Source organism: Salmo salar, chromosome 13, assembly GCF_965601325.2.
Source record: "Salmo salar chromosome 13, fSalSal1, whole genome shotgun sequence".
In the NCBI taxonomy this organism is placed as follows: domain Eukaryota; kingdom Metazoa; phylum Chordata; class Actinopteri; order Salmoniformes; family Salmonidae; genus Salmo; species Salmo salar.
Window position 1 is genome coordinate 67,315,724 of NC_138303.1, and position 16,777 is coordinate 67,332,500.

General features: G+C 42.5%; 1 protein-coding gene across 1 annotated transcript in view; it reads left to right on the forward strand.

Moving 5' to 3' along the window:
• LOC106567575 (ceramide synthase) overlaps positions 1-16,777 on the forward strand; it is a 62,392-nt gene that overhangs the window by 26,442 nt on the left and 19,173 nt on the right. The window contains exons 2-4 of the mRNA XM_014137053.3: positions 2,046-2,132; positions 12,443-12,662; positions 16,439-16,534. Coding sequence (XP_013992528.1) covers positions 2,046-2,132; positions 12,443-12,662; positions 16,439-16,534 — 403 coding nt within the window. The remainder of the gene's footprint in view (positions 1-2,045; positions 2,133-12,442; positions 12,663-16,438; positions 16,535-16,777) is intronic.

Below are 16,777 nucleotides of genomic sequence, written 5' to 3' on the forward strand. Positions count from 1 at the left end.
GTCGCAATTCAACGGCTCAAACACGAGACGTATGTGGCAGGGTCTACAGTCAATCACAGATTCAAAAACAAAAACCAGCACCGTTGCGGACATCTTGTTCCCAGACAAATTAAGCAACTTTGCTCGCTTTGAGGACAGTAAAGTGCAACTGACATGACCCGCAACCAAAGCCTGTGGGCTCTCCTTCTCCGTGGCCAACGTAATTATAACGTGTTAACCCTCGCAAGGCTGCCGGCCCAGACGGCATCCCTAGCCGCGTCCTCAGAGCATGCGCAGACCAGCTGGCTGGTGTGTTTACAGACATATTCAATCAATCCCTATGCCATGCTACTGTCCCCACATGCTTCAAGATGGCCACCATTGTTCTTGCTCCCAAGAAAGCTAAGGTAACTGAACTAAATGACTATCGCCCCGTAGCACTCACTTCTATCATCATGAAGTGCTTTGAGAGACTAGTCAAGGATCATATCACCTCCACCATACCTGATACCCTAGACCCACTCCAATTTGCTTACCGCCCCAATAGGTCCACAGATGACGCAATCGCTTGCACACTGCCCTATCCCATCTGGACAAGAGGAATACCTATGTAAGAATGCTGTTCATTGACTACAGCTCAGCATTTAACACCATAGTACTCTCCAAACTCGTCATTAAGCTCGAGACTCTGGGTATCGACCCCACCCTGTGCAACTGGGTCCTGGACTTTCTGACGAGCCGTCCCCAGATGGTGAAGGTAGGAAACAACATCTCCACCCCGCTGATCCTCAACACAGGGGCCCCACAAGGGTGCGTTCTCAGCCCTCTCCTGTACTCCCTTTTCACCCATGACTGCGTGGCCATGCACGCCTCCAACTCAATCATAAAGTTTGCAGACGACACTACAGTGGTAGGCTTGATTACCAACAACGACAAGATGGCCTACAGGGAGGAGGTGAGGGCCCTCGGAGTGTGGTGTCAGGAAAATAACCTCTCATTCAACGTCAACAAAACAAAGGAGATGATCGTGGACTTCAGGAAACGGCAGAGGGAGCACCCCCCTATCCACATCGACGGGACAGTAGTGGAAAGTTTTAAGTGCCTCTGCGTACACATCACGGACAAATTGAAATGGTCAACCCACTCAGACAGCGAGGTGAAGAGAGCGCAACAGCACCTCTTCATCCTCAGGAGGCTGAAGAAATTTGGCTTGTCACCTAAAACACTCACAAACTTTTACAGATGCACAATCGTGAGCATCCTGTCGGGCTGTATCACCGCCTGGTACGGCAACTGCACGGCCTTCAACCGCAAGGCTCTCTTTAGGGTAGTGTTGGTGTTGTCTACGCAATGCATCACCGGGGGCAAACTACCTGCCCTCCAGGACACCTACAGCACCCGATGTCACAGGAAGGCCAAAAAGATCATCAAGGACAACAACCGCCCGAGCCACTGCCTGTTCACCCCGCTATCATCCAACTGGGACCGAGAGACAGCTGTTTTTCAGTCTCAAGGTCATCACTGTTAAACAGCCATTACTAACATTGAGTGTCTGCTGCCAACATACTGACTCAAATCTCTGGCTACTTTAATAAATGGTTTTAATAAAGGTATCACTAGTCACTTTAAATAAGCCACTTTAATAATGTCTACATATACTACATTACTCATCTCATATGTATATACTGTATTCTATACCATCTTGCCTAAGCCGTATGGCCATCGCTCATCCATATATTTATATGTACATATTCTTATTCTTCCCTTTACATTTGTGTGTGTATAATGTGGTCGTTGTGAATTTGTTAGATTACTTGTCGGAAATAGAAGCATAAGCATTTCGCTACACTCGCATTAACATCTGCATGTGACCAATACAATTTGATTTAATGAACAAGCTGTTAATTAATTAATTAATTAATTTGTAAGTCGCTCTGGATAAGAGCGTCTGCTAAATGACTTAAATGTAAATGTAATGTAAATGTAATTACGGTAGTGAACCTAAAGCTTCTCCTAAAATGTGTAACTTTCTATTTTGAAACATTTCTTATCCTTCTCTTTCTCAGGCTGGTGTCCTCCGTCCATGCCGTCATGGCCACCACGGCAGGAGTCATCGTCGTGTTGGCGTGCAGCGGTAACATCATGACTGACAGGTAGGTCAGCCAGTAACAGACGGGTCGAGTTCCTTGACTCGGGTGGCCCAATCAATGCGGCCGAAGAAGTCATGTTTTCTTTCTGTCTGCATAGTTTTTTTTTTAACGCTACAATGGAAATGCTTCATGCAAGCAGTTTCAGGACCACAAAAGCAAGAGCTTCTTATTGGACAAGTGCCTATTGAACACACCCCTGACCTCCCTCTCTTATCATCTGGCCAAACCTAATGACAACGGTTAGTTGTGGTCTGAACAAATCACCTCGGTTTTCCACAGAGAGTATAGTGGGCTTAATTGCCGCCCCCTATCAGTTGTTGAGTGAACTCACACAGGCTCTACCTTGGGTGGTATGTGTCTTAACCTCTCTAGGGGGTGTGGGACGGTAGCGTCCCACCTGGCCAACATCCAGTGAAATTGCAGAGCGCGAAATTGAAAAATACTCAATTCTTGTTAATCCAGCCGCCGTGTCAGATTTCAAAAAGGCTTTACGGCGAAAGCAAACCATGCGATTATCTGAGGACAGCGCTCAGCACACAAAACATTACGTACAGTTACCAGCCAAGTAGATTAGTCACGGAAAGTCAGAAATAGCAATAAAATGAATCACTTACCTTTGATCTTCATATGGTTGCACTCACAAGACTCCATGTCACACAAATGTTCGTTTTGTTCGATAAAGTCCCTCTTTATATCCAAAAACCTCCATTTTGTCGGCGCGTTTTGTTCAGTAATTCAATGGCTCAAATGCGGTCACAAGAGGCAGACGAAAATTCCAAATAGTATCCGTAAAGTTCGTAGAAACATGTCAAACAATGTTTTATCAATCCTCAGGTTGTTTTTAGCCTAAATAATCGATAATATTTCAACCGGACAAAAGCTTCGTCAATATAAAAGGAAAACAAGAAAGGCGTGCTCTCGGTCGTGCGCAGGAACCTGCTCTGAGGACATCCCAGGGTCCACTCCCTCGATGTTGTCATTCTCCCTCATTTTTCAGAATAAAAGCCTGAAACAATGTCTAAAGACTCTTCACAACAAGTGGAAGCCATAGGGAACGGAATCTGGGTCCTGTCCCTTTAAATGGTGGATAGGCATTCATTGGAAAAACAGCCATTTCAAAGTAATGGCACTTCCTGGATGGATTTTCCTCAGGTTTCAGCCTGCCATTTCAGTTCTGTTATACTCACAGACATTATTTTAACAGTTTTAGAAACTTTAGTTTTCTATCCAAATCGACCAATTATATGCATATCCTAGCTTCTGGGCCTGAGTAGCAGGCAGTTTACTTTGGGCACGCTTTTCATCCGGAGGTGAAAATAGTGCCCCCTACCCTAATGAAGTTAACAGCTGGTGCGCAATCTCTAATATTAAAGAAGTCTCAAGGTTCTGCTCGCCTGAGTTAGAATATCTCATGATAAGCTGTAGAACATACTATTTACCAAGAGTTTTCATTTATATTTTTCATAGTGGTCTATATACCACGTAGCGGAAAGTTATTTTAATGCAGGAAAACTGAAATACATTTTACCTCATTTCTACCAGCGTGCCACCTGTGCAACTAGAGGCAAAACTCTAGATCATCTTTAATCCACACAGAGACTCATACAAAGTTCTCTTTTGGCAAATCTGACCATAAATCTATCCTCCTGATTACAAGCTAAAACCTAAACAGAAAGTACCAGTGGTCAATTAAAAAGCTGATGCTAAACTACAGGACTGTGTTGCTAGCACAGACTGGAATATGTTCTGGGACTCATCTGATGGCATTGAAGCGTTTACCACATTAGTCACCGGCTTCATTAATAAGTGCATCGATGACGTCATACATACATATCACAACCATAAGCCATGGATTACAGGAAGTATCCTCACTGACCTAAAGGCTAGAGCTGCGGCATTCAAGGAGCGGGACTCTAATCCGGACACTTATAAGAAAACCCCCTATGACTTCCGACGCCATCAAACAGGCAATGCGTCAATACTGGAGTAAGCTCGAATCCTACTTCACCGGCTCTGATGCTCGTTGGATGTTGCAGGGCTTGCAAACTATCACGGATTACAAAGGGAAACCCAGCCGCGAGCTGCCCAGTGACGCAAGCCTACCAGACGAGCTAAATGCTTTCTATGCTCGCTTCGAGGCAAGCAACACTGAACCATGCGTGAGAGCACCAGCTGTTCTAGATGACTGTGTAATCATGCTCTCCGTACCCCCAATGTGAGTAAGACCTTTTTAAATAGGTTAACATTCACAAGTCCCCAGAGCCAGATGGATTACCAGGTCGTGTACTCAGCTGACCATCTTGAGAATGACGAGTCAGCTAATTCAGCTAAAGCCTGCACTGACCTTGTGTTTAGCCAAGCTGACAGCAGCTAGCTAGCATAGCCAGCTAAAGATATCACCACGCTATCTTATCTAGCTGATATTTTTGTCAAATCAGTTATGGCAGGAGCCAGTGTCTGGAATGTGTTTTCATAAGACACTTGTTCTACAACACCTTGCTATGAAAGTAGCTTGCAACTTAGTTTTAACGTTTCATCATGTAATGTAAATATATGTTACCATTGAAACCGTGTCAACTGTGAGTTGAATGCTCAGCTGTCCTACATCACAATGTTCTATAACTGGCTAGTTTTGTCTCGTCTCTCCTTATGTCCGCTGTTAGATCTTTCCCGGAGGACAAATCCCAGAACTAATATCCCTACAGGTGTAGGCTACATGTGGCGATGGCACAAACATCGCCTAGCTTGAGTGTAGATCCATATGTCAACTAAAAATGTATCAGTGTGTTTGTTACGAAGACACATTTTTATGCTGTAACTATCATATTGATGTCTATAAAGACCAGTATGCCTACACTTACCTAGCAAATAAAAATCAGTTGTGTGTAGAGCACAACTTCAGCTGTCTAACCAGAACTAGAATGGCATTCTATTAGTCTATTTGCCCTAATCTAAGGATTTGGCTGTCTAAGCACACACTGACATGCTCAGCTCTCTGGGTGTGGTTCTGTCTTCAAGTCAAGTGGGTGATGAAGTTCCCTTCCATCTATGTAATGTATTACAGGTTATAGAATGGTGCAGTTACATGGCAGGGAGGTGAAGTGCATGACACTCCATCCTGGATATGACAGAGTTTGCCTCAACCCTTGGTTCCAGCAGGCAGAGTTCAATAACTACAAGCAGATGTGAGATGCAGGAGGATGGCACTCTTCTCATACCACTCAGGAGGAAGCTTTGCATCGGTCAGTAGCCTAAAGAGTCATTTGAGACTAGTGCAATTGCTGAATTTATGTAGATATTCTAAACTAAAGTGTTTTGGTAACTTTAAAGTGTAACAGTTCTATGTAGAATAAACCATACTTCGCATAATAATGTGGAAGCAGTGTTATGCTAATATAACAATGTGCAAATATTAGTTGTAACGGTAAACATTCGTACCAAACCATTCGGTACGGTGACCTCTGTTCAGTCCACACTGTGAACCCGAATGAATACATAAATTAATCAAACTATCAAATTTTATTTGTCACAGGTGCCAAATACAAAAGGTGTAGACTTTACAGTGAAATGCTTACTTACGAGCCCTTTCCCAACAATGCAGAGTTAAGAAACATTTGCTAAATAAATGGTAACACAATACAATAACAAGGCTATATTCAAGGAGTACCAGTACAGAGTAAATGTGCAGGGGTACGAGGTAGTTGAGGTAATATGTACATGTAAGTAGGGGTAAAAGTGACCAGGCAGTCAAGATGGATAATAGACAGTAGAAACGGTGTGTGTGTGGCGTCAATATGTGTGTGTTGGAGTGTCAGTATAGTATGTGTGAGGTACAGTGCCTTTAGAATGTATTCACATCCCTTGACTTTTTCTACAATTGTGTTAGCCTGAATTTTTGTGTCACTGGCCTACACACAATTAATACCCCATAATGTTAAAGTGGAATTATGTTTTTAAAATATTGACAAATAAAAAATATTAAATGTCTTGAGTCAATAAGTATTCAATCCCTTTATGACAAATAAGTTCAGGAGTGGAAATTGCTTAACAAGTCACATAAATTGCATGGACTCACTCTGTGCAATAATGGTGTTTTAACATGATTTTTGAATGACTACCTCATCTCTTTACCCCCACAAATACAATTATCTGTAAGGTCCCTAAGTCGAACAGTGAATTTCAAACACAGATTCAACCACATACAAGGGAGGCTTTCCAATACCTTGCAAAGAAGGACATCTATTGGTAGATTCTTTTTTTAAATGCAGACATTGACGATCCCTTTGGCAGATCGGTTAGGACATCTACTTTGTGCATGACACAAGTAAGTTTTCCAACAATTGTTAACAGACAGATTATTTCACTTAATGCACTGTATCACAATTCCAGTGGGTCAGAAGTTTACATACACTAAGTTGACTATGCCGTTAAATGGCTTGGAAAATTCCAGAAAATGATGTCATGGCTTTAGAAGCTTCTGATAGACTAATTCGCATCATTTGAGTCAATTGGAGGTGTACATGTGGATGTTTTTCAAGGCCTACCTTCAAACTCGGTGCCTCTTTTTTTGACATCATGGGAAAATCAAAAGAAATCAGCCAAGACCCCAGAAAATAAATTGTACACCTCCACAAGTCTGATTCATCCTTGGGAGCAATTTCCAAATGCCTGAAGATACCACGTTCATCTGTACAAACACCATGGGACCACGCGACCGTCATACCGCTCAGGAAGGAGACGTGCTCTGTCTCCTAGAGATGAACGTACTTTGGTGCGAAAAGTGCAAATCAATCCCAGAACAACAGCAAAGGACATTGTGAAGATGCTGGAGGAAACGGGTACAAAAGTATCTATATCCACAGTAAAACGAGTCCTATACCGACATAACCTGAAAGGCTGCTCAGCAAGGCAGAAGCTACTGCTCCAAAACCGCCATAAAAAAAGCCAGACTACGGTTTGCAACTGCACATTGGGACAAAGATCGTACTTTTTGGAGAAATGTCCTCTGGTCTGATGAAACAAAAATAGAACTGTTTGGCCATAATGACCATTGTTATGTTTGGAGGTAAAAGGGGGTGGCTTGCAAGCCGAAGAACACCATCCCAACCGTGAAGCATGGGGGTGGCAGCATCATGTTGTGGGGGTGCTTTGCTGCAGGAGGGACTGGTGCACTTCACAAAGTAGATGGCATCAGGAGGCAGGAAAATGATGTGGATATATTGAAGCAACATCAAGACATCAGTCAGGAAGTTGAAGCTTGGTCGCAAATGGGTCTTCCAAATGGACAAGCAGCCCAAGCATACTTCCAAAGTTGTGGCAAAATGGCTTAAGGACAACAAAGTCAAGGTATTGGAGTGGCCATCACAAAGCCCTGACCTCAATCCTATAGAAGATTTGTGGGCAGAACTGAAAAGGCGTGTGTGAGCAAGGAGGCCTAGAAACCTGACTGTTACACCAGCTCTGTCAGGAGGATTGGGCCAAAATTCACCCAACTTATTGTGGGAAGCTTGTGGGAGGCTACCCAAAATGTTTGACCCAAGTTAAACCTATTTAAAGGCAATGCTACCAAATACTAATTGAGTGTATGTAAACTTCTGACCCACTGGGAATGTGATAGAAGAAATAAAAGCTGAAATAAATAATTCTCTCTACTATTATTCTGACATTTCACATTCCTAAAATAAAGTGGTGATCCTAAGTGACCTAAGACAGGGAATTTTTACTAGGATTAAATGTCTGGAATTGTGAAACACCAAATGCATTTAAACTCAGTTTATGTAAACTTCCGACTTCAACTGTACATATAGGTAGGGATAAAAGTGGCTAGGACATCAGGATAGATGATAAACAGAGAAGGTGTGTGTGTGTGTGTGTGTGTGTGTGTGTGTGTTGGCATGTCTGAATACTTTCTGAATGCATGTATGTGTTGGTAGTGAGTGTGCATAGAGTCAAAAAACAAATAAAGGAGTTAAATGCAAATAGCTTGGGTAGCCAGGAGTTGGCTCCCTGACATGTTTGAAGAATACACAGGGTCTTTTCAGCCCATCTGTACAAAAGCGAGGAGTTTGAGTGACATTTATTGAAGGGTCATATTACTAAACACGTGTATGTACTGTCTTATTAGTAATCACCTTATCAAATGTCGTAAACAACAGGTGTAACAGGTGGCTGAAGAATTGCAACATTTGCCTAGAACTAACGCTGCAGATGGCAATACTGGGTGATTTGAAAAGCCATAGTCAATCAATCAATAATATAATAATTATTTTTAAATGTTTTTTTAATTTACAATCTGTAGAAGCTATGAGAATAGAAAGGTTCAGTACTTTTGTGACTCATCACAGCACAGTTGAAAAATATATGGCAAATAGAAATCCAAAATGGATGATGTTGAGAGATAGATGGGAGGGGTTGAATGGAGCTGAAGGGTGGGACTAATAACAAGATAACCAATGTAAAACATACGGGGTCTGTAAAATGAATATTGGTTCAGAAAGTTTGTGAAATAGCACAGGTACAAGTAGAACTCAAACCTGATGGACATCAGAAATGGAGGAAGGACTAAAAATAAACAAAATATAACTTGTGAAATAGATTGTCTTTAAAATGTGTATAAGATGTATAAACTGAAGGTAGAAGCCTAAGTGTTGATGAGTTTACTCCTATTGGGGTAAGGGTGGTAGGGTTTGCGGGGAATAATAAAGGTATATTCTTTAAAAAGTGTGTGTGTGTATATATCTATCTATATCTATATATCTGTGTGTGTGTGTGTGTATATCTATATATCTCTGTGTGTGTGTGTGTGTGTGTGTGTGTATGTATCTATATATCTCTCTCTATATTATATATATATATACTAAACAATATATCAAAACAATATATGGGCCATTGGAAATGATGCAGACAATTACATTGATGGAAGCAACAATCTTTCAGCAATGTGGTCCCGTGTGGCTCAGTTGGTAGAGCATGGTGTTTGCAACGCCAGGGTTGTGGGTTCGATTCCCACGGGGGACCAGTACGGGGAAAAAATTTATGAAATGTATGCATTCACTACTGTAAGTCGCTCTGGATAAGAGCGTCTGCTAAATGACTAAAATGTAAATGTAATTAAGCTGATCCACCCCTTCAAAAAAAAAATACTAAAATTTAAAAAAATAACAGGTGTAAACTAAAGCGTTGTTCACATTGGCAGTTTGTAATGACTCCAATCCTATTTATTTGAATTTTCGAATTGGTTATTTTTCCTGCAGTCTGGTCAGCCAAAAAACACATGAAATGTGATATTTCAAGCCACATTTCAAACTACCTTAGCTTGCTATATAACTTCAGAGTGACAGGAACCACGAGCACCACCACGAGATCAGTCAACACCATTGCGTGTACACCCGTCATTACTATGACAACTAGCGTAGCCATGTCAGCAAATGGCTGCTGTTTGATCACACACACATGTGATTTGGTCACTTGTGACTTGCTATTTGGACAGTCTGTAGTCCAAAACGGATTTTAAAAACCAAACAGATTTTTGCGTTAAGCCTGCAGTGTAAACAAATCTTAACCGTGAAATGCTTATGTACGGGTCCTTTTCCAACAATGCAGAGTTTAAAAAACGGCTCCTATATCCGACCCATACAGTCATGGAAGCCAAATATAAATGCACGGTTGAACATAGCCAATCAGAGATCCTGATTTACAGCGAATTCACAAGAGACACGTGCCAGCATGGCATTACTCACTCAGGACAAGGAGTAGTCCATTTGCACAGTGGAAGGGGGCCCATACATTATCTCAGCCAATCATGGCTAGTGGGAAGGTTCTTGTCTTTTTTCATGGCTAAACCAACTAGGCTTGTAATTTTAACAATTTTATTTGTATTTATGGATGGAATACACGTTTGTTATTAAGGCACATGTTCTAGAAGGCATTTTTGCAAAAAAAAGTATTTTGATAATAAAATGCATGTTTACGTTCAAATCCTGCTCCTGTGAAGTATGCGACATACGCCTAGTTTCCTGAAACTAGTCATAAATGTGACCAACCTAATTCAAGTGTCTCCCCATTACTCTGAAGCAGAACGTGTGCGTGGCCACTGCCTCAGCCTTCTGTAACAGCTCCTGATATGGGAGGGGTTACCACAACATTGCGGAATAAAAAATACAAAAAATACACCATGTTTTTTTTGTAGCCTGTGAATGGAATGACTTTTAAATGAAATAAAATATTGTCACTCAAACATATAGTGAGAAATGTATGTCTCTAGTTTGGAAGTCATTTATGCTAATAGAGTGACTAACTACAGAATAGATTCAGGCTGGGACGCTGACGCCATTACTATGCAACCAGCTGTGTACGTCGCTGAATGCTTGCTGATACAATTTGCTATTTGCTGGCAGAGCCATAGCTGTGTTTGTAGTAGACGAGTACTATCCTTCATTTATTTTTGCACAAGAAAATACACAAACTGAGAACAGTATGTTGTTTTGGGTGAACAGACGAAGCCCCCGAATGCTAGCTACCTAATTTTGCAAATCCGGGTTAGTTATCATATCTTTGTCCGAGTTGAAATGAGTTGGCTAACGTTAGCTAGCCAGTTTGAGTTGAAACGTTTTTAAACGCAAGCTGGCTACATCCTATGATTAGCAAGCTAGTATCCAAGTGCCTGCCCTGTATTGACGCTAAATGCCAATGAGCTACAGTTAGCTGTTGTTAGCAAGGTAGCTAGCTAACGTGAGCATAGCACATCTTCCTCTGACATGCTACATTACACTTGATGTATTTAGCTAGCTACAGTATCATTCCCCTTTCATCAAGTATCATAGCTAGCCTGGCTCGCTAGCACTATCAAATGTTGTATAACCAAAAGTAGCTATTAGCTAGCTAGCACCAGCTATCTACTTAGCTAACGTACTCACCAACACCAGTGGTTTGACGGTTGGATGTAATCCATTATTGGCCATCTGGCCATATTGTTGAAATGCGTTGGAAGTATGTACATCTTTATGGAAGCCCATTTTCACTCCTATTTGCTGAGGGAAATGTGTGTGCATTGCAGACTTGACAATAAGTGTTCACATGGCAGCTGGGGGCGGACCACAATGTGTTGTTTCTGGGCCTTATTTGCAAAAATAGCCATGTAAGTAATCCATACCCAACCATCCAGTAACTCATGACGAGCTCCCTTACAAAACTTTATGACCAAAATGATCCTATGTATGGAGGAAACACCGTACACCTGGCGACCGTGTCAGCGTGCACTGCGCCCGGCCCGACACAGGAGTCGCTAGTGCACGATGTGACAAGGACATCCCTGCCGACCAAACCCTCCCCTAACCCAGACGACGCTGGGCCAATTGTGTGCCGCCCCATGGGTCTCCCGGTCGCGACAGAGCCTGGACTCGAACCCAGAATCTCTAGTGGCACAGCTAGCCCTGCGATTCAGTGCCTTAGACCACTGCACCACTCGGAGGCCCTATTTACACTTCTGACTCATATCGATGCCACACAGGCAGTTATAAACCAGGAGAAGTTGGTTCTAAGCGGCAGTTGACTTTTAACAGCATCGTTTTCGATTAGCGTCCTTGTCCTGTCTCAGCCAGTGCCTAGCATAGCATAACCTAGCATAGTTTAGCATCCTTATCCCTGTATCTCTATCTTGGCTCGGCCAGTGCTGCTTGGCATTATATCTAATGCTAATAGTCTGATGCAGAGCACTGATGCTGGGTTAGGTCAGACTGCACTGACTCAGGGCAGCCTCCAACCCTGGCCCAGCTGCAGTCAGTGCAATGCCCTGGCTACCTTCTGACCTAACCCAGCATTAGTGCTCTGCTAATCCCCCCCACCCCACCCCAGGGCTTAATACCCCCACAGCGCAGTGTAGAGCCAGAGTGCATGAGTTACCACTTGCCTGCCAGCCTGTAACATTGCAACACGGGGTGTGTGTGTGTGTGTGTGTGTGTGTGTGTGTGTGTGTGTGTGTGTGTGTGTGTGACAACTAATGTGCTGTAATCAACTGGGCAAATTGGACTGGGGGGGGGGAGTGTGTGTGTCATGCGTTTCACCTTCACATTTTTTAATTCCCACGTTTAGCTAGAGGTAATGTTATAAAATGTATGCCACAAACACTTGACACTTTTTTATTTCAAGTGACTTACAGTACAATGAATGCGCTGTATATGTGTGTGTGATCCCAGTGGGAATGAATTGAACCCATGACCTTGCCCACTTAGCTACTCACTGAACTCGTCAAATAAGAAACTCTCTTGTTTTCATTGCATAATGGTGTGAAATAATGAACCCTCCCTTTCCCTCAGGTACTGGCTGGCTACCTACTTTGTCATCTGGTATGGCGTGCCCTACATGACATACGATATCTACGCCATGTACCTCAGCCACTACTACCGCTTCCGGGTCAAGGGTCACGAGGAGTATAAGGAGCACTCGTTGACCACGGTCAACTCGTTTGTCCGCCGTGAGTTCCTGCTGGTGCTCCACCACATCGCGCTGCTCACCATCCTGCTGCCTGTCACCCTGGTCAGTAACACACACACACTACCTTGGGCTGTGCCGAAATGGCACAGTACTTATTGACCAGGAAAACTTGTCAGGTTTTGGATGCCCTGCTGATCATTCTGCTGCCTGTCACTGATGAGAGAGAGGAGGGGAGAGTGATGAAGTGATATGGCCCTTCTGACCATTATGCTGCCCATCACTCTCGTGAGAGAACGGAGAGGGAGAGGGGGGGGGGGGGGTGAGATGCCCTGCTGACCATTCTGCTGCCTGCTGACCATTCTGCTGCCTGCTGACCATTCTGCTGCCTGCTGACCATTCAGCTGCCTGCTGACCATTCTGCTGCCTGACAGTGAGAGGGAGGGAAGGGTGGATAGAGGGGAAGGAGGATAGTGACCGGGAAGATTTTAATTTACCACCCATTTGAGAAATTAACCGGACCCATATGCATTGGGTGCATAACCAATTAAGGCGTCCACCCATGGTGCTCAGAATGACAGAAATCACAATTCCATTATGGTAATGCACCTTAACAGAATATTCAACTCATGTAATGAAGCAGCCAATAAAACGTCATTTTCAAACATTTGGCGAAATGCAATTCGCGGGAAAACACCATTCTAAACAGCACACCAGATAGAGGTTCCATATGTGATAGAGATGAAAATCTCTGTTAGGAACTGTGAAAGAGGGGGAATCTAAAGATGCAACAACTAGGATGGGTTGCTAATATGACTAGAATTGTGCCTTTGGCTTCTGGACAATGACAGAAAGTTGATAAGACAACCAAAAAAACAGGAGAGAAATGGCATAGTGGTGGGTCCAATAGGGAAGTGTATAATTACTCCTGTCTATACATAAATAAATGCATTATTCAAAATACTTCACCAGAAAGAATCGAGGATCATTAGGCCGCAATTTGGGCAGCGTTCGTGTCAATAGGCCTAACTGATTATTGAGTTGCGGCTGTCAGTGGAAAGCATCTAAAAATAAGTGTGAAGATAATGTCTTGAGTAGAATTTAAAATGTTGAGACAAGAAGAAGGGGAGGGGTGTGTGGCGAGTCTGTCTCCTGCCAATTCTTTCACATTCATTGTTTCGTTGTGTGAATTGTTTGCCCTTTTTTATTTTTTTATCAATTCCTCATTTACATATGTCAGCAGTTGTAAATGTACCATTTCATCTCCGTCATTTGGTTACATGAATTTCTGTTAATGCATGTATTAATTAGTAATTTACTGTTCTCATTCTCGGAGTGGAAACATTGGTTGCGGAGTTTACAACCTGCTACACTTGTGAGAAACAAGCTTTGGTTTATTTCATAACCATCATTTACGAGATTTGTCTTTCGTTTGGATTGCTCCATGTGAGCAATGAGCATGTCTGTTTTTCTCTGTCCTGATAATGTTGGGGGAGCGTGGACATCTAATTAGCGTAATACAAAAATCCCCATGAGAATCCGTAAATTTAAGCTAGAGATCTGTTTTTCTATGTTTCACTTCCGCATCTGCGGTGAAAGGTGACAGAGCTAGAGGGGTGTTTGTCAGACCATGAAACATCCCGAAAATCGGCCTTACAAAATCGTCTGAAGCGTCCAAACAGTTTGGCCTTTACAACTAATATGATCCCTCTATGGAAAGATGAGATTCTCACGAACATGATGGTTTTCTCCACAAGTGTCAGAAGACTTGTCTTAATGGGGTTAAATACATGTGTGAAGGAAAGTGTGTGTGTGTGTTTCCTGATCTTATATCGCTCAGCTATATATAGAAGAAACACTTCAAAACAACCTTTTTGATATTTTTTTGTACTATATAATGTTCCATGTAGTGAATCTGTTATTCAATGCATTTGTATGGGCTAATAACAGTAAGGCCAAAAATAATTTATCTAATCATTTTTGTTCATATTTTTTTATACTTCAAGGGGTCTTAAAATTCAAAATCAATTAGCTTAATGATCCTTGGTATAACCTTTTTAAAGCAATTCCATATAGCTTAGTAGAACCTCAGGGACTTAGACTCGTATGGGTTAACATCTAATGTGAATGATATTAAAACTATAATTTCTCAAAGTATACTATTTGAAAAATCTTTCCAACAATCTCACTCTCGATAATCCTCAATGTGAAGTTCTAGGCCTGCATTGGCCTAGAGGCTATGAGTTCCATGCTCTCATTGTTCCATGCTCTCATTTCTTTAGCCGCCAATGGATCACGTATCAATGTGTCCCTATGGCAGAGGCTGGTGATCTCGCATTATGATTGACCACGTGACAATGATTTTGAGAAATGCATAACTGGCACACAGAATGGTAGGATAAATTCTAAGCTTCCCCAAACTTGAAACTCACGCTCTGCCAATGAAGTAATAATTGCGTCCAAGCTCCCATGGTCAGATTTTGCCAATAGGTTACTTTGAAGCAGAGTAAGACATTCCTCATAATATTAAATAAAACATTCTGATTTAAAAAAAAATTAACTATGTTTTCGAAATGCATACTGCCTCCAGCTCACATTGTAAAGTGGTGGGTGACGTGCTGATAGCCTGTTGCCTGCACTTGAATAGGAGTCTAGCTTTAATTACCTATTGAGAAATAAAAAATAATACCTGTTTTGAAAAATGTTGCACCAAAACAGTTTTCAGCATGTGGTTGCATTTAGAATTGTTGCGCAATTAATTGGCTCTTAAAAGCACATGTTTTACTCCAGCTGCAGGAGAAATCCCACTCTGAATGCTGTGCGCGTGTGATAGTTGTTGGTTAAATAAGATACATGATGGCTAACGAAAATACACAGTCTAAAGTAATTCCACTAAATGATGCAAACTAACCTATATACAGATAAGCCTGAAAGGTCAAATGCATTTACATCAACTGGTATTTCCATCAATTAATAAAAAGCATTAGTTTGCAATGGGATTTGTTTTTCCGGCAACAGTTTTTAATAAAGGTAAAATAAAAAATGGTGTCCATTTCATGTAGAGAGAAGGCCAAGTGCATTGGAAACCTGGCATCTTTAGTTTTCAGTGGCTTTCAATGGTGACATGAGATCACCTTACCCTACACCTCCATTATTCAGGCTCCAGCTGCTGTGATCCTCTTCTCCTCCCCTTCTCCTACTCCCTGCTTCGTTCCCCTCCCACACAGTCAGGTAACACACACACACTGGGTCCAGCAGGCAGGTACAGGGGGTAGGTAGGTGTAGTGTTACATGGCAGCAGTTTGTGCTGCAGTTCATTCTTCCATTGGGCAGATGGCAGAACTGGTGTCTGGGCCCCACACACTACTGGTTTATTCATCATCACATAACACACACAGAGCCCTCTGTTTGGCATCCTCCCTGTCTGCAGCTTCCATCACTGCTCCTCCATACATTTACTAATTTACTCATTGTGAACTATTCCCTTACCTTAACGTCTGGACTTATGGCATAAGTCTGGGTCGTGTTCATTATTGCATGCAACGGAAACCTTTTGCCACGAAATATGAGTGTTTCTTATTGGAAAAGTCCAGGTAGTTCCTCCCAGTTTCAGTCCATTTTCTTCTGTTTGTTGCCTGATGAACATGACCCTGGGCCTGGTTTGTCCTCTGTTGGCCAAGTTGGTTTGTAGCCTTGTTGGAGTTATTGAGCTGTGTCCTGACTTCTGTTTTTGTATGTGCAGCCCTAGGGATAGTCAATTTGCCTACAAGGCCTAAAGTACCGAGGGCCATTTTGGGTGGGTGTGTGGATCTCTATGTGTGTGCGTGGTCTTGTTTTAGATTGTTGTAACTGTGTGCCGTCTCCCTCCCTTTGCCTTTCAGTTCTTCAGGAGGGACCAGGGCGATTACTTCATCGGCTGCCTGTTCCTCACAGAGCTCAGCACGCCCTTCGTCTCCTTAGGGAAGATCCTCATCCAGGTGAGAGAGACGCGCGCGCACACACACACACACACACACACACACACACACACACACACACACACACATTAGAACAACCCAATCACCATTTATAACAACCATGTATACACACCAAGGTTTCCGTTGGCCAAAAGCCGGCTATTACAGGCTAATAAAAAAAATCTACACCGGCCAATTGTCCGGGAGAAGAAAAAATCCCATTGCGAAATGATGCTTTTTAGTCTATTCATTGATGGTAATACC